General features: G+C 49.5%; 1 protein-coding gene and 1 pseudogene across 5 annotated transcripts; one reads left to right on the top strand and one right to left on the bottom strand.

Moving 5' to 3' along the window:
* Positions 1-1,422: 1,422 nt before the first annotated feature.
* Positions 1,423-25,472, top strand: POU6F1 (POU class 6 homeobox 1). 5 transcript variants are annotated; one of them, XM_033117486.1, is made up of 11 exons: positions 1,423-1,869; positions 9,370-9,463; positions 10,924-11,119; positions 14,301-14,422; positions 15,324-15,549; positions 16,078-16,331; positions 17,010-17,138; positions 17,808-18,011; positions 20,265-20,406; positions 20,948-21,116; positions 22,207-25,472. In XM_033117486.1, the coding sequence occupies exons 2-11, from the start codon at positions 9,416-9,418 to the stop codon at positions 22,550-22,552; spliced, it is 1,836 nt and encodes a 611-aa protein (XP_032973377.1). In that variant the 5' UTR covers positions 1,423-1,869; positions 9,370-9,415; the 3' UTR covers positions 22,553-25,472. The 5 variants fall into 5 exon arrangements, with proteins under 5 accessions (XP_032973377.1, XP_032973379.1, XP_032973376.1 ...); XM_033117485.1 differs by having other exon boundaries at positions 1,595-1,869; positions 16,081-16,331; positions 20,942-21,116; XM_033117484.1 differs by having other exon boundaries at positions 1,596-1,869; positions 20,942-21,116.
* LOC117028644 (swi5-dependent recombination DNA repair protein 1 homolog) lies at positions 7,258-7,986 on the bottom strand (annotated as a pseudogene).
* Positions 25,473-26,389: the final 917 nt, after the last annotated feature.

Below are 26,389 nucleotides of genomic sequence, written 5' to 3'. Positions count from 1 at the left end.
GATACCTTACAATTGTACAGAGCTCACAGTTTTCAAAGTTTTTTCACATACAGGCTTACAATTAAACTAAGATGTTTCAACCCTGTGAAGGAGTGATTATTACTCACTCGTTTTGTGAGTAATGAAGAAGTTAAATTACTTGCTTGGTCTGCCAGTGGAAAACCGGGGACTAAAACCTAAATATTCTGACTCCTAACCCATGTGTTACTCGTAAATCTGCCACCAGTGGTATCTCCTCACCCCCAGATGGAAACATCAAGCTGATAGAACCGAGCTCTGCTGGCCAAACAAATGATAATGACGCTGGGCCTCTAGAAGGAAGGTTCTGGGAGCAGGGCCTCTGGGTGTGAGCAAGCAGCAGGTAACTTTCTGGGAAAGTGTGTAGTGATGGTCTGGAGGCACCTGGGGCTGCTCCCCTCTCTTCCACATCCCTGCAGCGTCCTTCTACCAAGAAACAGCCTAGGGAGGGCTGAGGAGTCCACTTCCATTCTTCACACACTCCCTCTCACTTATGCCCACATCATAAGACCACCAAATGGGGGTTAGGGGGTGGAACAGCCTAGGGAGACCAATGTGGGGATCCACCTTCTCCAGATTCTCCTCCCCAATTCTCCCCTCATTCCTTTTCTTCCCCTTTGTTCTCCGAACTCCTTACTCTTCCATTTGTCAACTGCTTCTCCAGCCGGCTTTCCCTCGGCCCCAAACTCTGCCTGTTCTTATCCCTTCCCCCATCCCTACCTTCCAGAGCCTCTAGATAAAACCAAACCCTCCCCACCATCACCGCCACCAAACCAGACGTTGTTTTTTCTCCATTCCACAGAACTTTGTCTATTTTTTGCATTTCTTTGTCTACTTGGACAAGAACGCAGGCAAGCTGTCTTTAGAAAACACAGCCCACAACCGCTACTGGGATGGAGGGAAGCATTCGGGGCCTGAGTCCCCTGCTTGAAATGGAGATAGGGCACATATGCTCCAGAGATTCGAGGCTGGCTGAGCAGTGTCTGAGTTTGTATTCCTACGTATCTCGCAATGGGGTCCTGGCCTGGGGTTTGGGAATGTGCAAGAATTTGACTTTCAATGTTTAGAAGGGCAGATGACTAACCTAGAGTGGGAAGGGCGGCAGCCGGGAGTCACCGCCGTTACCGCCCCAACCCTAGGCTGAACGGAATGTGGCTTAGGGTCCCCAGACCGGACTCCATGCTCCTGCTCCCACTCCCGCACCTTACAAAATGAAACGACCGCAAGCGACACCTCGAAGGGGGCTGCGTGACCCGCCCCACCGACCCTCCACTCCTTTCCTGGCAGCGAGTCTCCGGGGCCTCCCAGCGTGGGTAGTGGCTGAGGATCCCCTCCCCGCCCCCATCCCTGGTTCCCGGCTCCCGATCCCGTTCCTTCCCGCCCGCCCCCGGCGGCTGGCGAGCGCGGTGCAGCATGCGGCAAAGCTCTTTGCATAAATTATGCTCATGACGCAGCAGCTAAAAAAATCCAAGTAGCAGAAGGAGGGAAAAAGGGGGGGAGAAAAAAGGGGGGGCCGTAAAAGGAGGAAAGAAGAAATATATATATACCTGACCGTCCCCCCCCCGCCAGCTTCCCCTTCCCGCTCCCGGCCGTCCCCCCACCGCCCAGCGCAGCCCACGAAGTCCCTTCGGTTCTGCCCAGCCCGGGCTGGGGGCCCGGGGGCGGCGGCGGGTCCCGACCGGTTCCCGGGCCGAGCCGAGCCGAGCCCAGCCAAGCCGCACTGGCTTCTTTGTCTGCGGGCGGCGGGCACCCCGGCCCCGGCCCCCGGTCCCCCGGCCCGGACTGTGAGATGAATCTCTAATCGGTGGCCGCCGGGCACCCGGGGCGAAGGCGGCTGGGGCTCAGGCTCCGGTAAGTAGCGGGGTCCCGGGCGGGGAGGGGTTTGCACGGAGGGGGAGGGGGCCGGGCAGGGGAGGTTTCGGGTTTGGTTAATATGCAATGCCCGTAATTAGCATAATTTATATATTTATGATAAAGAGAAAATATGCCGCGGGGCCGGGTCGCCAGGATGCTGGGCCGGGCGGCGGGGAGCTCTGGGAGTGGGACAGCGCGCGGCCGCCTGCCTGGGGCCAGGGAACCTGGGGCCGCGCCCTCGCCCGCCCGCCCGCCCGCGGGCCGGCCGGGACCGGGGAAGGGAAGGGGGCGGCCGCCAGGTGGACCCCGTAGAGAGCTTGCACCTGGCCCCTCCCCGTTTCTGCCCCCGGAGCCCAGGTGGGATACCAACTACAGGGGACGTTCTTTACACTGACCCCGTAGCGACCAGGAGCGAATTCTCGCCCTACGGGAGAACGCGGACGCCTGTGTTCCCGGCGGTTAGGGTCAGCTGAGGCGGCCAGGGCGACCTGTCACATTCACTTTGACCACAGTACACCGGGAGGACTGGTGGGACCCAGGGTTAGGGACGCGGGCGTCGCTGGAAGGGTGGTGGGGTGGTGGGAGTCACCCTCGAGCACAGCATGAGCACTTCATAAATATGCAATAACATTATTATTAATATATCGTCATAATAATGGGTCCGATATGTGCTCCCTGAGCATTCTCAGCTGGCAAGGCCAAGGGAGCCCCAGGGTGCCCTGCAGCCTCCACTTGAGCGTTAAGATGCGGCACTCAGCTGTGATTGGAAGCCTAAAACCTGCACAAAATAGCTCCTGCTGCGGGGCCGGGGGAAATCTAAGGCGGTTAGGAGGCCTTCTGGGCAAATGAAAACAGCTCTTTGCAGAGATTTTAGCCTCCTCTGCTCTTTCTGAGTCCCTGTTCCACTAGTAGAGGGCTGGTCACAGACATTTATCCTTGCTCCCTTATCTTGGAAGTCTAAGGCAGCCAACATGGACAAGCAGGGCCTTCTGAGGGCTAATTCCACATACTCCATTTTGATTGAAGTCCCAGTGTTCAGGGTGGTAGTTCTGTGACTTTCTACTTCTGCGCATATCTGCGGTAGAATTTCATTCATTTGTTCACTGGTCCAACAAAAATACCCACTATGTGCCACACTCTGAGCAATGCAGATAGAAGTTCTCCTGTTGTGGAGTTTTCATTCTAGTCTGGCCGGACGGGCAGATGATAAACACGAAAACAAACAAGATAATATCATGTGATGTGATGTGGTGTGTGTGTGTGTGTGTGTGTGTGTGTGTGTGTGGTGGGGGGACGATGAGCTATTATTCTCTTGGAGGTACTACCTGGCAATTAAGAAAGAGTGAGTCAGAAGAATTTGCTTCTCCAAGGGTTCTCTGCATTATGAAGGAACATGGGATAAGATCATATCCCCTTCCCCAAGATTTATTCATTATAAAGACATAATAGTGATCTTTCACATTTTTTATAACATTTTACAATTAAAAACATTTTTATATGCATGCTTTACTTCAAATAAAAATAATAGCAACAACAGTAACAATTACATAGTGTTTGCACTCAATCTGGGTCTTCTGCCTTTAAGGCCTAAGCTCTTTCTGTGTCAAAATGAGCGTCAGTGAGGCCAGGAGAGAGAATGAGACCTGGGAGAAACTGGCCAAGGGAGGGAAGGCTTGGGAACGGGGAGCTGGACAGGCACATTAGGAAGGGGTAAGTGTGATCAGGGTTCTGCAGAGCTCAGCACTACATCTTTGAATCATTTTTAAGCTGCCTTAGTACTGGGAATGGGGGCAAAAAAAAAAATAAGTTGAAATAGGGTATGTGTTTTGAAGGAGAAGGGAGGAAATATGAGGAAGCTAAGTGATCTGATTTCATTTATGTTTTCAGCTCCTATTCATTAACCCTTTGTTATGATGATAAGCGGACATGCCTTTTTGGAGTTTACAGTCTAGTGGGGGAACACACCTACTTTTCATTTTTCACATTTCATTTGGTCTCTCTCTTCACCCTGCCGGGGATGAATCAAGTGTGGGCACAAGTCAAAGGGGGCAGGAGGAGAAACTAAGTGGAAATTTGTCCTTATTAAGCTAGTCTTTACTGTTTGACTATACGTGTCCAATTTACAAATGGTAGGTTGGAAAGGCAAATTAAGTTGTTCGCTGCTTTCTTATCTTTTTCACATTCCCTTTCTCTGGCCCATGCGTGTGCCTAGCTGGTCTGTCAATAGCTTGGCAAGCCGTCATTTCTGCTCATGGATTCAGGTCTGAGGGGCAGGGTCTGGAGCAGAACTGAGAGCAGCCATTTCCCAGTGTGTCCTGATCCTTGGGGGCCAGAACAGGCCCCATCAGCCTTCATCCCATTTCCTGAAGGAGCCTTGGTGTGGTGTCAGGAGGCTAGGGGTCTGGGGCAGGTGGACACACCTTGAAATTTAAATCAGCCACTGACTCGACTGTGCCCTTGAGCAAGTCACCTGACCTCTCTCAATCTCCATTTCCCTGTAGATAAAAAAATGGGGATCGTAATACAAGCACCATGCTAAGCATTTTACTTACGCAGTCTCATATCATCGTTATAACAACCACAGAAGGCTTGCCCGTTTAATCACCATTTTAAAAATAAGGAAATTACACTTCAGATAAGTTGAATCAGTTGCCCAAGATCACACAGCTATTTCATGGCCGATCTGGGATTTGAATCTAGATTTCCTCCAAAGACTGTACCCTTACCTCTCTTGGACCCTCAACTTTCTCATCTATAAAAATGGGGATAATGATAGCTAATTGTCTCTAGTGTTCTGTACAGTAATTCTAAGGTAAGCTCTTTTATTATTTATCCCTGAGAAAACAGAGAAGTAACCTGCCCACCTGTGGACAGTCACACAATTGATCAAGCTTTAGTACTCATATCTGTTTGTTCCAGGGTCTCAAGGGGCTGGTGTCAGAACTGAATACGAATAGTCCACACTTATTGAACCCATATACAATTTACTACAACACTATACCCAGTTCAAATATGGCAACTGAGGCATAGAGAGGTTAGGTCCTTGCCCAAGGTCCCACAGCTAAGAAATGGTGAAGCTGAGAGATGAACCTAGGTTTTTAAATGATACACCAAATTGGAACGAGATAATATATGTATATTTTTATAACAGCTACCATTTTCTAAGCACGTATGTGCGAGGCATCATTATAAATGTTTTACATGCATTAGTTTATTCAGTCCTCACAATAGCCCTGTGAAGTAGGTGCTATTACTCTCATTTTTACAGATGAGGAAACTGAAGCACAGAGGTTTCATCATACATCCTGAGTCCCACAGCTAGTAAATATCAAAGCTGAGATTGTGAAAGAAAGTTCAAGAGGCTGCTCACTGTAATACTATGTGTAAAGGGCCTGAGTCCCAATAAACTGTCAGTGATTATTATTCTTCAGCAGGTAGGAAGGGAAATCTGTGTCCTGGGGCCAGAAATGGAGAAGGGTGGGAGGATATGCAGAAAATCCATCTTGAAAGAGGTGGCAGGCTGCCCAGAGTCTGGCAATTTAAGAACGGGGCAGGTAATACTTGAGTGCAGGAGGGGATGTGGTATTCCTTCACACCAAGTACTTACGCTGTGTGGACCAGGGTAGTAATGAAAAGAAGTGGGGGGAATCTGGGCATATTGGAAGGGAGAGCCAACAGGATTTGCTGAAGGAGTAAATGTGAGATATAAGAGAGAAGGCAAGGATGATGGCAAGGTTTTTGGCCTGAGCACCCGTGGAAGGATAAAGCTGTCATCTGCTGAGATGGGGAAAGCTGCATGCAGGTAGAGCAGACTTGGGATGGAAATCACGAGTTTGGTTTCGAACATGTTGAGTATGAGATCATATGAGCAACCCACAGGCTGTGGGATGTATGAGTCTGAAGTTCCCAGGTGAGGTCCCAGCTGGAGGTCTAGATTTGGTGGTTGTCAGATGGGGAGACCATCTAGGGACTGTCTGCCCCATTCAGCTCAGCCCCAGCTACCACTTTATACCAATCTCCTGCTTCCGGTCCTTGTGGCCTATTTGAACGGCAGCTCTGCAGGAGGTAAGTGGGCACACAATTTAAATATAAAAGTGACATAGAGCTGGAGATGCTGATGTCTACAAACAGCCTGGTCTGAGAGAATTAGAATGTCAAAAATTTGAAAGGTAATTTCCCATAACAAATGAGACTTTCTTTCAATTGAATACCGGTAAAACTAATTTCAGCTCAACCAGCCATTCCTTGGAGTCAACTAACTTCACGCTGAGTACCCTCCACCCCAAAAAATGACTGTATAATGAAAAGGTATTTTACACCTCGAAAACCTAAACCACATTAAGTGTTAAGGGAGTGATTAAAACCACAGAAATGAGTCTGAATTAAAAGTCTGAATCCCTCGTACGTTCCATTTTCCTCTACATGGCACAAGATTCTTTGTACATACAATTTCATGTCTAAAACACATGCCACTCTGAAACCAGGGAGAAAAGACCACACACACGCTTCATTGGGTATCTCTTCTGTGATCCTCTACCACTCTCTATTCATCCACCATGACACATCATCACTGTATTGTAGTTATCTTTTTATTTCCTTGAGTCCCATATTAGACTCTAGACTCCTTGACAAAGCTAGGGAATGTGTTTTTCCCTTCATTGTATCCCCAACACCCAGCACATAGTAGCCACTGAAATATTTGTTGAAGAAATGAAGGATGAAGCATTTCAGGATTTTTCATAGTAGGATCTCAGGATATTCTAGGGGGTTCTGTTTTTGTTTGCGATTTCCCAGTGCTCCTCCTAGGTGTCTTGGAATGTTGCCCTAAGCCTAAAGCAGTTTCCAAAGGAGAGTGATAAATGAAACCAGGTTCTCTAACTCATCTCAGTCCCCTCTCCTGAAAGTCCTGGATGGTCCTGGACCTCTGGATTTTCAGGTTGTGGGCAAAATGCCTCAGCGCCCTTAGTTCATTCATTAGCACGGGAAACCCAGGGATAAGTGAGCCTTCTGTTAGCCAAGCAAGGTGCCTTGCCAGGGTTGCTGCCGGTGTTTTCCAAACTCAACTCAAAGAAGGCAAAGGAGGAGGCTCTGGTGGGCTCTGGCTCCCCTCTCAGCTTTAACCAGAATTGTCCAAATTATTATTTTTTTAAATCATTATTTGAAAATTTTTATATTTCTTTAAATGTTTTCTTTGGCAAATGTATTCAAATACTAAATTTTCATTTTAGAACTTGGTTTATATTTATAAAACAGAGTGCCCGAATTTGGTGTTCACAGGACACCTTTCTCTAGGTCGTAGTGGTTTCTTATCTTCTCTTTAAAATGTATAAGTATGTTTTTGATTACATTGTGATTCTCAAAGATATTCAAGAGAAAAATAATGAATTAAACATCTATAAATTCTTCCTCATTTCTGTTTTAGTGTAGCAATTTATCATCTAACCCATTGTGGTCTGAGTAAAACTGAGTTTCTTGTTCTCCTCAGACATGGCAGACTGCAATTCATAAAGCAACAGCTGGCTACAGATTCTCCACTTCTTTAGTAACAACTGTTACTGAGATTGGTCATTCTTTGATCTATACATTTTGGCCACTGTAGTGTTAGCCTCCCAAAAAGGTCTTTGTTCTCTTGAACCTGCTTCACCAGTTTTTGCCTTTTCTTCATTTAATTCTTGTTTGGAAAGACTCTGACTCACAAAATCATTTTGGAGACTACTCCATGACCCAGTATCAAGCGATTTAGATTCGCTTGTATTCATATTCTTGAAGGTAATTTTCAACTCGTATTTTTTTCAAATTCACTGTCTATGTGTTTAAAATTTTCTTGAAATTCCAATTTTCTCCTGATGAAGAAGATGCTGGTTTCTCTGAAAAGTTCTGATCATTTCCTTCATTTTCTAAGACGTTTCACCACTCTGTAACAGAGATTCAATGAAGTTCTTATTTTCCTTAATTGTTCTCTGCTGTTGTACGAATAGGTTGTGTTCTTGAACCACTTGTTTGGGGAGGTGGGAGATTGGCACAGGCCTGTGGAATGCTGGGTAAAGTCACAGTTGAGTCTGATGGACTTTCCATCTTGAAAATCAAATCTTCGTTTCCCTGTCCCTGAGACATCCCTAGAGGATACAGAAAGCCCATACAATGGAATATGAACCAGCTATAAAAAGGAATGAAGTGCTGGTACATGCTACAACATGGATGAACCTTGAAAACATTCTGCTAAGTAAAAGAAACCAGACATAAAAGGCTGCATATTGTAGGATTCCATTTATATGAAATACTGAGAATAGACAAATCCATAGAGAAAAAGCATATGGTGGTTGCCAAGGGCTGGCGGTGGCCAGGAACAGGTATGGGGTTTCCTTTAGGGATAATGAAAATGCTCTGAACTAAACAGTGGTGGTGGTTGCACAACATTATGAACGTACTAAATTCCACTGGAGTGTATATTTTAAATGCTTAAAATGGTGTATTTTATGTTACATGGATTTTCTCTCATTTAATAAAAATACAAAAAAAAAAGGGTGGTGGGGGGGAGCGCGAACAAATGACCCAGGCATGGAAGAGGAGGAGGAAAGGAAAGATGAAGAATCTAGAACACTTCTCTGAGCTTAGTTTCCTCATCCATTGTGGTGATAATAACGCCCCCATTCCCCAGCTGGCATGAGTAAGACATGAATTAGTGTTACATAAAATGCTAAGCACAGTGGGCACTCAAAATAAATAATTGCCTTCTTTTCTGTGTAAGTGTCCGAACCTATTTGTCCCGTCATTACCTTTATTTCTTATAAGTGTATGGTTTGTGTCTCCAGCTAGACAACCTGTTCTTACAAGGGCTTCTCCCACTCCTTACTGCATTTGGCAGGCTGTTCTACCATCTGGGACATTGTCCTGCCTCTAGTGTGAAAAGCCACTGCCATAGAATCTCCTAAGAGCTGATTCTTGTAGGACCCATCTGCTGAATCAGACTCTGGACATGTGCACCCCGGGGACAGCTGGAGCTCTGTCTTTTTTAATAAGTTCTCCAGGTGATGATCATGCACATTAAAGTTTGAGACCATTTTTAAAATGTATTCCTGTCTTTAAGATGTCTTCCGGGAAGTCTGCTCAGATTCCTCCCCTGAGAAGCACTCAGGTACCCAGTGGGCTCCTTGTCCCTGTCTGAGGTCCTGAGTGTCTGGGTCAGAAGTCACCTTGGGTTCTGCTGAGTCTTCTTTGTGCCCGTGGACTGGGAAACTCCCAGGGACAGATGCCTGGCCCTCTCTTTCATCTTGTCACCCTGGTTCTTCCTGAGTTAAGTTCTCCTAAGATGCTGTAGGAAGCGAAACACTGTCAAGTCCTTAGAATCCTGTTTCGTTTACTTGTACAAATTGTGCTTGGGAGAACTTAGCTTCTCTCTCTTCCTACCATTCTACTTCTGACTTTTTGAGATGGCATGGAAATTGTATTACTGTGTCACATCAGCTTTTGTTTTTCCCGTCCCATCTCACCCCACAGGATGTGCTAGGTGTGGGCGGCCCCCACCCCACCCTGACAAGTGACCATGGATCCAGGAGCTGGCCCAGAGTCTTCTCTGACTGTCAATGAGCAGGTATCTTCTGAGGCAGGAAGAGCTGGGAGATGGAGGCTGAGGGATCAAGGGGTGGGCAAGTAGGAAGACCCCACAGAGCCCCTCATTATCTGTTTCTTACCAAAGTTCATGGTCACTTCCCCTGTCCAGATGTAATTGCCAGCTAGGATTTCTCAGGGGTTTAGTTTGGGGATTTAAGCTATGACTAAAAAGTGAAATTATAACATACAAATATATATAAACTTACATATGGAAAGATTTGAACATCAGGTAATTTGCTCTTAATTTTTTCTTCTTGCTTATATATATTTTCTAATTTTTCTGCAACAACCATTTATTACTTAAGTAATTTTTTAAATGAGGGAAAAAAAGATTAACATCTCCTAAAATGTAATTGGAATGAAGTCCCTCCATAGGTCAAATTTGAGTCAGAAAAGCAACTGCTTGTGGGGTTTTAGTTCACTCCAGCTCCTTTGATGGGTCACATTATTGCTTTTTCTAGCAGAGTCACTGGCTGGATCCAACTCTCAGGCTTAAGGAGTGTGTTGTGGGTGTGGCTTCAGGCACAGGCCAAGCGTAGGGGATGCTGGACGCAGACCTCTTTAGTGTACAGAGTGTCCCTGATTCTTGAATGGCCCAGTTGGAAGCATTTCAGTGCCAGAGGTAGAGCTGCATGCTGGCTGTTTGAGCATCGGAAGAAGCTCAAGTGTCTTGAGGAGGCCCAGGGTCTGCCTGCATAGCTGGGGCATGGAGGCTCCCTTCAAGGTCAGAGCAAGGTCACAGCAGATGGCTCAACTGGAGCCACAGGCTCACAGGACGCAAGCTCCAGTCCAGGGGGTGGGGCGAGAGGCTATGTCTTCAGGATTCCTGACCCTTGTTTCAGGAAGTCAGCTTGCAAGGAAATCTTGGCCTTTACCCCAGAGTTTTGGAAATCAAGAAATCATGATTTAAAAATATTACTCAACATTGTAGAGCATTTGTTTTCCACACATTATCTTTGAGGGAACTTCTGTAAGGTTTCAAGGGACATAAAGTGGGATTGGCTTGTCGGCTGAACTTAAGCTGTGGATACTATCTGTGTTAGGGGCCTGTACAGCCATACACCAATATCGTAGCAGCCAAGAGGACGTCCTTACAAGGTTGTGGGATAAGCCATTTACCACTCCCTGAACTGAGTCCAAGAAAGGGAGCAAATAGAAATATCCCCAAGTAGTTTCGTTCTGTGGGACTTTCTCCAGCTTATGTCAGGCCCTTCCCCCGTCACCCGGGCCTACTTTCTCCTAGCAGCTCCTTCTCTAGAATTAGGGAGCTGCAGCCTGCCCCAGGTGCTGGAATTCTCACAGAGCACGCAGTCCTTGGGACAGGAAGTCTGCATCCTGAGGTGCCCTTTCCTCGCTCCCCTAGTCATACCCAGAGCTTTGGTCCCCAAGGGGCTTGAATATCAGCCCCACCCCCAGGACTGTTCGCTGTGCTGTTTGCAGGTCATCGTGATGTCAGGCCATGAGACCATCCGTGTGCTGGAAGTCGGCGTGGATGCCCAGATCCCTGCTGAGGAAGAAGGCAAAGGACTGGAGAGTGCGGCCACCAAGGGCTCCCAGATTGGAGGCCCTGCAGAAGCCAGTGAACATGCTGGTGAAGCTGGGCCAGAAAACCCAGACACCACTGCAGAGGCAACTGGTATGAGGTCATTACCCCAACCAGGCATTGCTTTACCCAAGACCCTTCCTGTGGTTCCCCGGGGAGCCAGCCACACCGTCTCCCCTAATCACCCTGCAGTATGGCTGTTCTAGAGGCTGGAGCTGGTACCAGGCACTGCTCTCTGGCCACAGGGCACCCTTTCATTGACTTTCTTCATTAACACCTTGCAGAACAGACATCTCTTTTTGTAGGAAGCCTGGGGCCTCCCTTGCCAGTTCCCCCAGAACACCGGGATTTATCCATCTCCCCGTGCCTTCTGCTTATCTTCCCTTCCCTAGATTGAAGATCTAGGCTGGTGGGGGTGGGCCAAGAAGACCACAAATAAGAACAGACAGGCTTCTGGGAATGAGCATCTCCTGAATAAGGACACGACACGACCTCCCATCCCTTGTTCTACCTGGAAATCAGTGTGCAGATTCATTTGGGACCCTAGTAACCTGGGTTATTTCTTCCCCCTTTGAAAAAGGTATGACAAGAGACATGACCATTTCCCCCTAGCCTTGAAACGTGCTGCTCCATGTTCAGGCCAGCATGGGCATTACCTGCTCCCACAGGCCAGTGCCCTTTGCACTGCTTTCCATTGTGGGGATGGAACCCCTTTTCAGAAAATTTGGGAGGTTTCCCAGGTTTATCCACAGTGCCTCCACTTCCCTTTTTACCCTTTTATCTATATTCTATATCTCATTCCTTAGTTCTGCTCCTTCTCCAAACCTGCCTTTGGAAATAGATCCCAAATCAATTATTTACATTTAGCATGTTTATGGTAGATTGCATCTTCTTCTAGAGGTTGCTATATTTAAGTCTTTCACAAAAGTCCTCTCTGGAAAGGAATCTTAATCATTGTCAAGCAGATAAGGGAGGTATTTTGATGGTACCTCCTAAGAAGCTGCCAGCTTAGATTGTGGCCTTGATGGGACATTTCTAGACATGCAATATTAAGAAGCATTTCCTCTTAAAACAAAACTAAGTAATAGGAAACTTTTTCAGGATGAAAAAAAAAATCTATTGATTTACGGCACGCTGAATGACTGCCCAGTCCCGTCACATACACATATTTTTATAGCTGAGGGTAGACTATGTAGGGTGACACTAACCGCCATGTTATTTCGGATACGCTTTTCTTTTATCAACCTAGATTCACATATCTGTTCTGGTTTGGACGATTGTCGATTGCCTGGTTTTTCATTGTCATAACCAATGCTGCTTTGAATGTCTTTGTACGGGTCCTTTGAAAAATTTTTTTTCTTTTGAGATATAATCCACTCAAATCCTTTTGAAGAGAAATCAGTTGTTTACATAGGAAGAAGTCAGCACATGGAAAAATACAAAACTTGCTGTCAATGAGAAAAAAAAAAAGTAACTTGTCATAAGGTACCACATGCCTGTTAAGCCAGAAAAACAAATAGTGATAAAAGCTAAATTGGGTGGGGCTGTGGAGAAATAGATACATGGTTCTATGAATTGGTTTAAATCTTTCTGAAGAGCAATCTAGCAAGAAGTGACAAAAGCCCTAAATGTATGCACTCTTGGACCCCTTGGTCCTACTTTGGAAATGTATTCTAATAAAATGAATGTTTCATTTCTTTAGATGGCAAGCTTTTATCATACATTCCCATTTTCCATTTTCCTTTTTATATAGTTCATTACATTTTGTCAAGCAAAACGTTTTTTAAAAATTTCCGAGGTTCAGATTATCCTAATCTTCTCTGTTTTTTTTCAACAGTTGGAAATATATCTCCCCTCTGTGGTGGAGATAAATCTGTCATTTTGTTTTCTCTTAGTATTTTATAAGTCTTTTGTTGTTGCTTGCTTGTCTCTTTAATTCCTTGAACAGTCTGAATGTTTTTGTTATGCACTGTAAATAGTGTAGTCCTGAGTTAGGTTGGATTAAAACATGGGCTGGGAATGCAGGGTTAGAAGGTTATCTTATTCAGAGTGGCTGTGTGCTGTATCACAAGGGGGCTTAAAAAAAAAAAACAAACAGTAGTAAGCAGGACAAATTGCGAGTTATAAAAACAATCACAGAATGTAAGGTACAGCATAGGGAATATAGTCAATAATATTGTAATAACCATGTATGATGTCAGATGGGTACTAGATTTATCAGTGATCATTTTGTAAGTTATATAAATATCTAATCAGTATATTGTACCCTGAAATAAATATAATAGTGTATGTCGACTATAAGTGAAAAATTCAAAAATGCAATTTTAAAAATTTTTAAAAAGAAAATAGAGAGAGGAAAGGTTACTGGCTTTTACTCCCAAATGTTCTGATTCAGTAAGCTTTGATGAGAGCCTGGAATCTATGCCCAGCCAATATTAAGAGGCCACTGATCTAATACCCATCACCCAATAGACTCCTCTTAATGCCTCACCATATATTGAATAATAAGGCCTCTCCTCACTGGCGTGTGGCTTCCTGGTGGGGGTCCCCAGAACTTGATTAAATCAAGGCAACAAGAGGAAGCTACAACCTGGGTGAAAAGCCCTGGTTCCCAGGAAGTTCCTTTAGAAGTTCATTGAAGCTGCTTATCCAGACTTCACATCCCCAAGACTAGCAGAGAAGAGCTGCTTGGCCTGGAGAGCCGTCGTAACCCTGAGTGTGGCAAAGACATGTCCAATTTTTGAGGACTGTCATTTCAAGGAATTGCCCCTGCAGAATCCTTGCCCCTTCCCCAAGCAGCACCTGAATCCAGAAAGTCGCCTGAAGGTGGGGGTGAGCAATGGTCCAGTTGCTGGATGAACCAAGGGAAGCTGTCCCTGCTGATTCTATCTCCTTCCCTCCCTGACATATGTTCACTTCAGGCCCCTTTGCTGATTATGTGATAGGTCACAGTGTCCTATAGAGCCAGGAAATCAGAGACTGATAGCCAACTGTGCACAGGCCTACATTCCTACATTTTAAAAATCTAAATGTGAGAAGAGGGGTCCTACCTTCTAAGTCTGGCTCAGGGCTCTCCAGCCTCTTATTCTCACTACCAGTAGCATCTGGGAAGCTGCCTCTTGGGTCAGGGAAAGCCATTGATTGGTCTTGGGTTATGCAGAAATACAGTGTGGGGCTGAGAGTTGTCACTGCAGACAAGACATTCTAGTCCGGTGACTCCTCCACTCACATCAGGCTCACTCTTTGTCCTTCCTTCTCTCAATGCCATGTGAAGTGAAGTCACTCCCGGGAATCCCTTCAAGCCCTGCCCCTGCTCTCGCCACCTTCAACCAAGTCCCAAGCCAGCCTCAGACATCGCAGACCCTAACACCACTGGCTGTACAAGCTGCCCCCCAGGTAAGAGCCACCCTGGGGAGCTGGACAGAGAGCAAGGCATGGGACCACCAAAATGGGGTGGCCATGGGTTCTGGGAACTTCACAAGGCAGGACGGGGAAGGGGCTGTGGCTTGGGGGAGGGAATCCCCTGCTAGGCACCCCCGGCCTCCCCCGTCTCAGATCAGGCCCACTGGGAAAAGTACTTCTTTGCTTGTCTTTGCTTGCCCGGTAACCTCCTTGGGTGCAGCAAAGATGGTAGAGATTACATTAACTCTTTCATATCACAGGCCTTTCTGTTTCTCTAATGACTAAATGAGTGAATACCTGTCAGCCCCTCCAGTGGATGCCTGGAAGAGTTAATGCATTGTTCAGAGTCCTCATTTAGAGGCAGAGGGGCAGCCCGAGCACAGTGAGAAGCTGCCTCCAGGATCCTCCAGACGTGCCGAGCTCCCTGTGACCTTATGCTACATGCACAGGTCTCCAAGGCATCCCTCAAGGGTAGCCTCCCTCAGAGCTTCCAGAGGGAAGCTCCTTGACCACTTGGTTCCACCAGCCTCTGCCCCGTGCTTTTTGGCCACCAAGTGCTGGTCCTGTGGGCAGGGGCTGAGGAAGGCCTGCGAGGCAGCAAACTGTAGTAGAAGAGGCCTCTGCACCCTTCACTGTTCTGTGAGCAGGGCCAGGCCCTGTCCTCGCTTTGGGCGGCTTCTCTGAAGGCAGGATCGTCCAGTCCAGGCACACGATCCCCCAGGGTTGGGCCTCCGGCTAGGGCTTATCTCTTCCCCCCCTTCATGTGGCCTTTTCCCCACTGCCCTCAGAATGCTTTGTTTGTGCTCAACTGGGTCTGAGAGACCCAGTGTTTGCGCTGTCAATGTTGATTTTTTATTTTTTCTTTTCTTTTTTGAAATCTTGTTTGCTTTTGCAGGTCTTGACTCAGGAAAACTTAGCCACAGTTCTGACAGGAGTTATGGTTCCAGCAGGGGCAGTTACTCAACCTCTTCTTATCCCCATCAGTATTGCAGGTCAAGTGGCTGGTCAGCAGGGGCTGGCCGTGTGGACAATTCCTACAGCAACCGTGGCTGCCCTCCCAGGACTGACCTCTGCTTCTCCTACGGGGGGAATTTTCAAACCACCTTTAGCCGGTCTCCAAGGTAACGGCAGCTCTCCCCAGGACTGCACCAGGCCCCCCACCACTTTACACTACCATCCCTGCACACGGGCTTGCCATGTTGGACTCAGAACCCGCAGCTCGCCCAGGGCGAGAGCCCTGGAGTCTGGATCCGGTGTCCCAGGCACCCAGCCACAGAGATACTGCACCACCTTGGGACTCTAGGCCATGACACCATGCTGGCCCAGCAGGCCTCTTACTTCAGCCAACTGTCTGAGACTGCCCCTCTCCCCCCACGCCAGAATGCACCCCATGACCAGCCTCCTGAGAAGGACTGCAAGAAGACGCAACGTCTGGTTTTGAACCTACACATCTCCAGACCCAAGGGAGGGGGGATGAGAGATGTTGGCATGTGCTGCCCCCTGCAAGGATCAAGGGAATCACAGCGGCCTGTTCCCCCTGCCCCAGTGTCCCACCCCCCTCTCATTCTTGTGCCAGATCCCTTGGGATTGGAGCTGCTCTGGGCTGCTGCTAGGCATTTGAGCACCTCTGTCTCTGCCTTGCTCCATAGCAGCTGCCGTGCTGAACACCGCTCTTCCGGCACCTGTACAAGCCACCCCACCGGCACAGGCCTCCTCGCCCGCCCAGCCCCGGCCACCAGCTCAGCCCCAGACGCTGTTCCAGACCCCACCGCTGCTACAGACCACACCTGCCATTCTACCGCAGCCCACTGCTGCCACCGCTACTGCCCCCACCCCCAAGCCAGTGGACACCCCCCCACAGATCACCGTCCAGCCTGCAGGCTTCGCATTTAGCCCGGGAATCGTAAGCTGCTGCCCTCACCAGGGCTGACCAGGGATGGACCCAATCTTGGGCCAAGGGTGGAACTGCCAGGGGAGGAAGGAGATAGAGGATCAGCCCCCTGAATACGGCTCTTTTCCAACACATCAGCAGAGATGGGCTCCCTCTGAAGCCTTCTCTTTGCAGCTGCCAGCCTGCCCTTCCCCAACAAGAGCAGACAACCTCTGCCAAGAGGGTTGGGCAAAGTCTCCAGAACTTGAACCACTGGACCAGCCTTGGCGGGTGGGATGATGTCTGGGGATTGCAAACTTGTGAGCTGTTACTAAGGTAGAGCTAGAGGCTCACAGCCCCGTGCCAATGTCTGTCCAGGGTGGCTCCTGGCGTGGCAGGGGAGCTGTCAGATGTGACTAGAATCACATCAGCCATTCCAGTCTGGCCCTTCTACCCTTCCAGGCCTGGCCTGAACGATTCACCAGTTACTCTTCCACAGCTGTGTCCCCACCCTTCCCAGCTGACCCCCTGCCTCCCTTAGCCCTGGATACTATTCAGCTGGTGGACATGGGCCTGCCACCCACATTCAGATCTGCCCTAGATCTGCCCTGCATCCCCACCTCCCCACCCCAACGCCCTGAGCCCCCTTCCCTCTGCCTCGGGCTCTTTCTTCTCCTCAGCCTCTGAGCAAGGCTCTTCCTCCACCCACAGATCAGTGCTGCTTCCCTCGGGGGACAGACCCAGATCCTGGGCTCCCTCACTACAACTCCGCTCATTGCCAACGCCATTCCCAGCATGCCGGGGGTCGGCAGTCAGATCCTCACCAACGCTCAGGGACAGGCAAGTGGTCAAAGTTAGAGCTGAAGGCTGAGCGCTGTGGAAAAGTCAGGGCTGGAGGCTGAGCGCTGTGGAAAAGCTAGCTGGGGCTCCGGGACTTGGGCTGAGGGTCACAGAAACTCAAACAGGGTGTCAGGCCGTCTTCATATCACCCATGTGGCAGCTTCCTGCTGGTGCTGAGGCCAGGCAGGGGCATAGCCACCACCCTGCCCTAGAGGCACCCACTCTGGTTGGGGCGAGCACCCACTTCATTGATGGGGCACCCACTTTGTGGCCAGGCTCTGTGCTAGGTGCTCCCTCACACGTTATCTCACTTCGTGTTGAGTACAGATCTATTAGGTGGAGACTTCTGTTCCCATTTGATAGTGGAGAAGGCCGAGGTTCAGAGACATTAAGTCACACAGCTGAACGGGGAGGGCAGAGGTTACAGCCAGGTCTGTGTGACTCCACGTGCAGACCTATTGGTGCTCACGCACGGCTCTGGAGATAGCATAAAGGAAGCAGCCCCTAAAGTGAGGATTCTTCACTTTATTGAGGAAGAAACTGAGGCTTAGAGGGGTTAAGTGATTCATCGTTAGATAAGGCCGTTTCTCTGCAAGTGTGGGGATTGGGTCGGGGGTGGAGCTGCACACTGCCCTCACACTTAGGGGTGCGTGCCTTGTTTCCTCCCAGGTTATTGGAACACTTCCGTGGGTAGTGAACTCGGCTAGCGTGGCAGCCCCAGCACCAGCCCAAAGCCTGCAGGTCCAGGCTGTGACCCCCCAGCTGCTGCTGAACGCCCAGGGCCAGGTGATCGCGACCCTAGCCAGCAGCCCCCTGCCTCCACCAGTGGCTGTCCGGAAGCCAAGCACGCCTGAGTCCCCTGCTAAGAGTGAGGTACCAGGGCTGGGGTGGGGGGTGGGGGCCGGCAGTGCTGTCTGGCATGGGCTGCCTCTCTCAGACTGCGGGCAGGACAAGATTATTTTCTGAAGCCCCTGGGAACGCAGGGCACCTCCCCAAAGTGAGGGGAGGTCCCAGGGTAGAAAGCCCATGTGAGTCACACATGTTCTGCCCATGGAAACAGCATCGTCCTCACCCCCCCAGCCACACACACACCAAAAACATGTCTATCGCCCTCAGAGGCCAGTGCCACTCTGAGAAGGCCAGGGAGGAGGTGGTCAAAGTAGACCGCGCCTTGATCAGCTCCAGGGTGCACAAACTGCCGGAAAAGTCAGGAGAGGTTAGTTCTGCATCCCTTCTCTCTTCCCCCTTCATCCCTCCCCTCCTCCACTCTGCACTGTGGCTTTGATTATTCATCTATTTGTTCATTCTAGGAGCAGTTTTTGAGTGCCTACTGTATTCCAGGTGCTGAGGATACAGAGATGAATAAGACACCCTTCCTAGCCTTAGGTAGCCCAGCATTGGAGCAATTACAGGGGAGCCTGGCAAGCACTATGATGAGGGAGCCCAGAGAAGGGAGCTCTTGACAGACTGCATAGAGAAGGCTTCGTAGAGAAGGGACGTTGAACTAATCTGAAAGGATGAGTTGGATGAGAGAATATTGAACCTTTAGGAAATTGCACGAAGTATGGTGTTCCAGAGCAGGGGTTCTCAAACCTGAGCATGGGTCAGAACCACCTGGAGGGCGTGTTAGAATGCAGATGCCCAAGCCCCACGCCAGAGATTCTTATTAGGTAGGTCTGGAGGGGGGCCCAAGAATCCCCCTTCCTAACAAGTTCCCAGTTGGTGTTGAGCCCCATGGCTCCCAAATGTGCTATCCTGCTTCCCAGCTTGGTGAACAACCTCTTAGCCTCGTGCGTAAAATGGAGATTACAGAAAGACCAACTGCAGAAGGTTATGAGTGTTAAAGGATAGATGACACATAGGCCATTAACACTGGTACACAGAAAGCACTGGAGAAATGGTGTTTTTGTTGTTACCACTATTATTAGCAAGGGGTTGTGGGAGGGTTTTTAGCAGAGAAATGGCTGAGTGGATGTGCCTTGAAAAAATTTTCTGTTGGGGGTGGCTGGTTAGCTCAGTTGGTTAGAGCATGGTGCTAATGACACCAAGGTTGCCAGTTTGAGCCCCACATGGGCCACTGTAAGCTGTGCCCTCCTTAAAAAAAAAAAAAAAAAAAAATCCCTGTTATCCAGGTTGAGCCAAAACCTGGACTGTGGTGAGACTTGAGTCCTTGTGACCCGTTGGGAGGCAGTTTAAACAGTTCTAGCAAGAGACAAGGAGCTCTGAACGAAGGCTACGTCCCTGGGAAGGGAAAGGGAGTGGACTTGAGAGCTGCCAGGATATAGAATCCGGGGAACAGGACCCATCCGAGAGAAATTATAACTTTGCAGGAAGCTCTTTAAAACACAAAACAAAACAAAGATACTAATTTCATATATTTATAGTTTCTTCTGATTATAAATGATACATGATTTTTCTTAAAAATTCCAAGATTATGTGTAATGTAAAAAAGTAAAAATCCCTTCTACTTCCATATCCAGAGATGACTTTTGTTGACAGCTTGCTTTATATGGCTCAATATTTTTTTTTTCCTGGAACTTTGTATGTATTTTTTTAAAGGAATTAGTTTACAAAAACTGCGTTTCACCTGATTATTTTTCCACTTAGCATCATGACTCAGAGCTCTTTCTAAGTTGGTAGTTAAGAGATTTCTCTCTCTCTCTTTTTTTAATGGCTGCCCACTATCTCCCTGTAGGAAGGTCCCAGATGTCATTTGCCAGGTCCCTATTAATGGACATTTGGGGCCTGGGAGGCTCTAGAATCAAGTTTAGGTTTCTCCTTTGAGGGCAGAGATTTGAGAGCAGTTATATCAAGGGTGGACACTTGTTGGGGCTTTGACAAAGTGTACTGAAACTTTCTGAGCCTCTGACCTGCCTGTGTCACACACAAGTGGCTCTGAGGCTCCAGCTTGGTGGGACATGTTGCTGTGCTTATTTTGGAGGTCATTATCATTGGGTGGGTGCTAAAAAGTAGTTTCTAGTCTTGCTTTTTGATGGAACACAGGTAGTGTGTTGGATGAGTGGCGATTTCATGTCCATTTTTGCCCAGCCTCTGGTCCATACAGGGACTCTAACCCCTTGAGCTGAACAGGTGGGCAATTGGGGCTTGTTGGCTCTCTTCTCATAGGTGCAGCCCATCCAGCCCACGCCAGTCGTGCCCCAGCCTGCTGTGGTCATCACCAGCCCAGCCCCAGCAGCCAAGCCATCTGCCTCTGCTCCCATCCCAATTACCTGCTCGGAGACGCCCACTGTCAGCCAGTTGGTGTCCAGTAAGTGGCTCCTGGAGGAAGTTGTGGAGAGGGGGAGAGACATTTATTCAGACACCAAACCTCTTTAGATGCTGCTCTCCTTAATAAACTTCCTAGAGTCCAAAGGGGAAGGGCAGGCGCCCGATGCCAGGGACGGGCTTTCTTATTCCCATTCCTGTTGAGCTGGACTCTAGGCATGAAGATAGTGGAGGCTGCTTCTCTGAGAAGCCACGCCATTGGCTGTCTCTCCTGTAGTCTCTTACGTGATAATTAAGGAGTATGGATGGGCAGCAGGTGTGCTTGGGGGCCAGAAGAAGGGAGGGTGGGGTGAGTAAGCAGTTAGAGCTGGAAGAACTTGAAAACAGATCCATACCTCCAGGTAGGTTGGGCCAGACCCCTTTCCCCCCTGTCTTGCTTGTCTTGGGGATTAATGAGGGAATTAAGGGTGTGGAGGCTGTTTGCTAAATGTCCTCATCCCTCTGCACCAGGCCAGGCCAATGGGCTAGATAAGCAGTGATGATTGTCTGTCCTCCACTCACCCTGGTCCCTCCCTCTGGCCTAGAGCCACATACCCCAAGTCTGGATGAGGACGGGATCAACTTAGAAGAGATCCGGGAGTTTGCCAAGAACTTTAAGATCCGGCGGCTATCCCTGGGTCTCACCCAGACCCAGGTGGGTCAGGCTCTGACCGCAACAGAAGGCCCGGCCTACAGCCAGTCAGCCATCTGCCGGTAAGTAAGACGGCCTGGGAGGTCAGGGCCTGCTCAGGCACCTGGGCCACTAGGCATTCACAGGGACCTGGGTATCCGACCCCTTTATGCGCCCTTGCTCCTGCCTTCTTTGAAGGGTAGATAGGAATACCTGGAGTAGCCAAAGACTGATCCAGTCCTTCTGAGGACCCTCTGATGTTTATCCTCCAATCCCGAGCATTTCTATGGTCTCTTGGGGGGAACTCAAGACCCTAATCCATTCAGGAATTTTAAAGGGAAAGGAGCACAGCTTATGATGAAGTGGGAACTTCAGTTCTGGCTTTGCTGTCAACTATACTCCACCATCATGCCTGTCATGCTCCCATCTCACCATCTTGTAACGCGTGACGCTAAAGTGACGTAGCTGGTTTTCCTGTGTGCAGCGTACAGACTGGTTCTGGTGCCAGTATCATGGGAGGGGTGGCAGAGGGTTTCAAACAAGAATGAGTGCATTGCTCAGGGATGGCCGAAAGGTGTCACCTGCCTTCCAATTCCTTAGATAGACTACAGTGCCTAGGAGGCTCAGTGCCACGTTGGGAATTCTGTAGTCACATCTGGGCTCAGCCAGAAAGAGCAGTCTGACAGTGATGCTGCTATAAGAGTGCAGTTGGAGGGCGGCCAGATGGCTGGTTAGGGCACGAGCTCTGAACAATAGGGTTGCCGGTTTGATTCCCACATGGGCCAGTGATGACTGTTCCCCAATAAAAAAATTTAAAAAAGAGTGCAGTTGGAGGAGGACAGCCCTCATGACATCCATTTGTCATCTCTGGAGGCCTCTCAAGATGACTCTTAAAGGACCTCCTCACTCAGTTGGGTGTGAAAGTTCTGGAATGGTTGCTCATAAAGCGGTTGTAGTTATTGCACTACTGAACTGAGGCCATGGAGATAGCCCCTCTGTTATGACCTGGGATACAAGACAGTCGGAGGAGGCTGGGCTCGACCAAGCCAGGGGATCTAGGTGGGGGTGCTATGGGGACCAGCCTGAGGGGCAGCCCCTTGAGGAGAGCCCTCACACTTGGGTGTGGGCAGTAAGACACCCTCACTGTCCCTTCCTGGGTTGGGTCACCTACAGGTTCGAGAAGCTGGACATCACACCCAAGAGTGCCCAGAAGCTGAAGCCGGTGCTGGAGAAGTGGCTGAATGAAGCCGAACTCCGGAACCAGGAAGGCCAGCAGAACCTGATGGAGTTTGTGGGAGGTGAGCCCTCTAAGAAACGCAAACGCCGCACCTCCTTCACCCCCCAGGCCATAGAGGCTCTCAATGCCTACTTCGAGAAGAACCCACTGCCCACCGGCCAGGAAATCACCGAGATTGCTAAGGAGCTCAACTACGACCGGGAGGTTGTGCGGGTCTGGTTCTGCAATCGGCGCCAGACGCTCAAGAACACCAGCAAGCTGAACGTCTTCCAGATCCCTTAGGGCTCGGCCCCCAGCCTGTGTTCCAGCACTTTGTACTTGTCCCTTGACACCTGTCTGCAACCGAGGCCGTGACAGCACCTGTCGTTCTGCCACCTGCAGCTGTGCTTGTCCTGGGTCTTGAGGCTCTGCTGTGCGCCAGCTGCCTCCCTCCTCTCCCCCACGTATCGCACATGATGGGGAGGGCAGAGGGGCCCACTGAGAGTGCCAGGCTCGGGGCAGCTCACGCCAAGGGAGGGGATTTGTGGTGTCACTTAAAGAAGCACTTTGCTAACATGGTTTTTGAAGGGTGAATTCTGGTTGGGAACCAGAAACTCCCCATCTTTGGGGCAGGGCTGCAGCAGCCCCTAAGGACTGGCCATTACCTCTTGTTTGCAATGGCATTCTCTCTCCACCTTCTACTCCCTTTGGCTCCTCTGTGTGAGTGTGGCAGCTATGGCAGCTTGTCCGGTAGAACCACAGCCTCACCCCATTTTGCCTACAGGCACACTGTCCCCTGAAAGGGCCCAAGAGACACAATTCTGAGAAGTGTGATGTGCTGCTAAGAAGGCCAGGCTCAGTGTCTGCCTTGACCTCAAGGTCAGAAGGTTCCACAGGCCTGGGGCCAGAACATGTCACCTCCTCTGCCACCTCTCCCTGGTTCCTTTGGGGGAAAATTGCACTAAAGCAGAAACTTTTCTTTTGTAATCCATGTTGGAAGGAAGCAACAGTGAACTCTAGCTGTCCTGGAGTTGACCTTGGGTCTATGGCAGGTTGGGAACTTAGTAGATAAGGCCATCCTCCAAGATTTCAGTTTAATCTCTGTCCATGACTGTTTTCTCCCAAAACAGTGTGGGTTAAGAGAACTGGCAGCCTGGAAAATCCCACTGCCCAAGTAAGCAGGCACTTTGGAGAAAAACGAGGAAAGGACTCTTGAGTCTCGTCATCACACTCTCCCCCCACCCTGGACTGGGGCTTTCTCAGAAGGGGCAAATTAAACAATCAACCAGACAGCAAGGCCCTGGGGAAAAGGCCACCATCCCAAAAGAGCTGATGGCAGCCCAGGAAGGTCTCTTGCAGACGATGACTTAACTCTAATTTTTGCTGTAACTTTGAGCCTTGGATACTGGAGGAAAAATCTTCTTTTGTCCAGAGTCTCAGACCCTGTGTTTGTGTAAGCATCCCCCCGTCCCAGCCAGTGCTCCGCTGATCCAAGAATACTCCTAGAGCAGGATGATTTTGGCCTCTAGAGAGGGTAACTATGGCACATTGGAGGTTGGCATCTCATCCAAGCTGCTAAGTGAGTTTCCCAGCCTCGCTGTGGCTGGACAACCCCGGGAACTCAGCGTGTGACTCCACGAAGGCAGGAGAGCTCTGAGAGGTTTGCTTAGGTGAGCCCAGCCTTGCTGTGTAGAGCATCCCTAAAGGGCCACAAGTCACAGCAGTCAGCCGCCTCCTCTCTTTAATACTCTTGCCCTTCCAGAGCCAGGTCCCTAGCAGCTGCCCTCCTCTGCGCCTCACGTGATGTACTCTGAGGAGGTGACGGCCAGGCGAGGGCACATCTGCCTCCGCTGGCCCCCGGTGCAGCCACCTCCTAGCTGTGCTTCCTCTGGCATGCTGTTTCTTTTCCTGCCTACGACGGGTCCCTCCCAGACCCTCCAGTGCCAGCGTGCCCACCCTCTGGGTAGCCCTGCCAGTTAGAGGACAGCTGTGTGTCAGACTGCCACACACACATACTCTCCTCGCCCCACTGCACTGTGACCAAACCTGCCAGAGTGTGGTGGGAGTGAGGAAGCAGGTGGGCATCTTGCCTGCCCCTGGGAGAGAATGTCTCCATGCGGGAGGCTCCACACTCAAGTGCAGGGTTATCAGCCTGTCTCAATGAGGTGATATGCTCGCTAGGGAGAGGCATCGTAAACAAATTTTCAGTAATGAAGTACCAGAGTTTATTACGGATTCGGTGATTTACACTTCAATAAATTAGAGAGATTCAGGTTTTCACCCTCCAACACTTGCATTCAGATATGCTTTCTTTTTTGTTTTGGGGAGACAGTTGGGTCGCGGCTGGTACTCTGGGTGTAGCAAATAATCCAGGGTGTGTCCATGGCAGTGGATATGCAGGACACCATCTGCCCTGTGTCAGGGCAGGAAAAAGATAATGCACTGCTGGTCTAAATTAGGCCTGGCCATGCTTTCTCAGCTCCTCCCTCGTCTAAATCTGTCTTCTCAAGGCTGGGCTAGAACTAAACCATTTTCTCCTCTGCAGGACAGATGGGTAAATCTTTCAGTGGAATGAAACCAAGGGCAGAATACTTGCCGGCCAAATTCCCCAGGCAGGGGGTGGGTCCCTGATGTGTGCCCAAAGCAGAGCTCACCAGCCTGCCTCACCAGCCTCTACTCCTGGGAAGCAGCTGTGGCCCTGAGGGTGGGTTTTCTGTTTTGTTTTTGGTAGCATCAGGCTCTCAAGAGAGTTGATATAAATTTTGGTTTGAAAGCACCTTTCTGGATTTAACGCCAGGGCTCCTTGGCTCCTTTGCCGTGGAAAGGCAGGAGAAAGGGCAGAACTGGTTTCGCAGTTTATGTGTGGTTTTGTTTGTTTTAAATGAAAGAAAGACCAAAACTTTCTATGGCCTGGCGAATTAGCTGGGGCCTTTGACCCTGCACTACACATGGTCTTTTATCGAGGTGGAGTCCAGGGAAAGAATTCGGCCAAATGGATTGAGGAACACACTTGAATTTAGAACGGAAGACATTTTTGTGCCCTTGGAAATCCAAGCACCTTCCTAGGCCCAGATTCCCTTCCTGTGTCATAGGCCAGGCTCCGACACTGAGGTTCTGACTGTCCTCTGGACACAGGGCAAAACCTGCTGAGCGTTGGAGTGAGGGGTGGGGAGGGGAAAAGCACTTGATGTAGTTGTGTGGAATAAACAGTATTTTTCTTTTGTACTGGTCCACTCGTTTCTCCTTTGCCTCTCAGGGTGGGACTGTACGGGAACTCGTGTGAGAGGCCAGGGAAGTGTCAGTGGGCTGCCTTTGCTGTCAGAGCTTGTAGCCTGGAAAATCCCATGGCAAGAGGCCGAATGTCAGTGCCCCAGACTCCCAGCTCAGGAGGCCCTGCCCCCAGCCCTCCAGCCATGACCCTCTCCATGGGGTGCAGGGTCAGGCGGCTGTGCCCTTTCTCGTTCTAGACCACTCTCCTAATACCGAGAATCCCAGAATATCTTGCCAAGCCTCGCTTTCTTGCCCCTCTTCTCTGAGTCCCCAGATGTACTGTTGGCGTCCACGCTCCTAGGCCCAGGAGGTGACCGATGGGCAGCTGTTTCTCAGAGAGCTGGGTGGACGGAACGTGGATATGCTGGCTGGAGTGTCTATACATATACACAAAGCCCTCTGCAGTGTAAGATGGGACTGCAAGGGGGGAGAGAAGGCAGGCTATAGGCCAGGGGCCGGGTCTGGGGAATATTCTAGCACAGAGCTTACAAGAATCTTGAAAGTTTAAATTCAAACCTGGTCTTGCAGGTCGTTATGGAGACACACTTCTCATTACCGGCGGCTAGATCATTCATAATGCGCTTGCTTTATACTGCATAAAATTTAGATATATGGTAAGTGGGTCTTTGTGCTCTTCTCCAGGCCTGCAGATGTTAGGGACAGGCCTGATACTTGAGCTTAGAGCTAAGAGAGCATGGCTGTAATAAGAGTCTCTCTCTTTGCTTGTCTGCCTCCTGGGAATAGATTCATGCCAAGCTCCCCTGCAGCCCTCCCTCTTCCCCCTTCCACCTACCTGGTATTGATGACATCCAGGCTACATAATCTGAACTGGTGAGAACAAGGCATAACCTTTGACTCCACCCGACCAGC

The sequence above is a fragment of the Rhinolophus ferrumequinum genome, chromosome 10 (assembly GCF_004115265.2).
Source record: "Rhinolophus ferrumequinum isolate MPI-CBG mRhiFer1 chromosome 10, mRhiFer1_v1.p, whole genome shotgun sequence".
NCBI lineage: Eukaryota > Metazoa > Chordata > Mammalia > Chiroptera > Rhinolophidae > Rhinolophus > Rhinolophus ferrumequinum.
This window is presented reverse-complemented; position numbering and strand designations above follow the sequence as displayed.

Bases quoted from the DNA above. Each gene is read 5' to 3' on its own strand.
- POU6F1 (XM_033117484.1), top strand. From the start codon at position 9,416: ATGGATCCAGGAGCTGGCCCAGAGTCTTCTCTGACTGTCAATGAGCAG. The intron at 9,464-10,923 runs GTATCTTCTGAG...TGCTGTTTGCAG, and splicing joins CTCTGACTGTCAATGAGCAG to GTCATCGTGATGTCAGGCCA. The intron at 20,407-20,941 runs GTAAGTGGCTCC...TCCCTCCCTCTG, and splicing joins TGTCAGCCAGTTGGTGTCCA to GCCTAGAGCCACATACCCCA.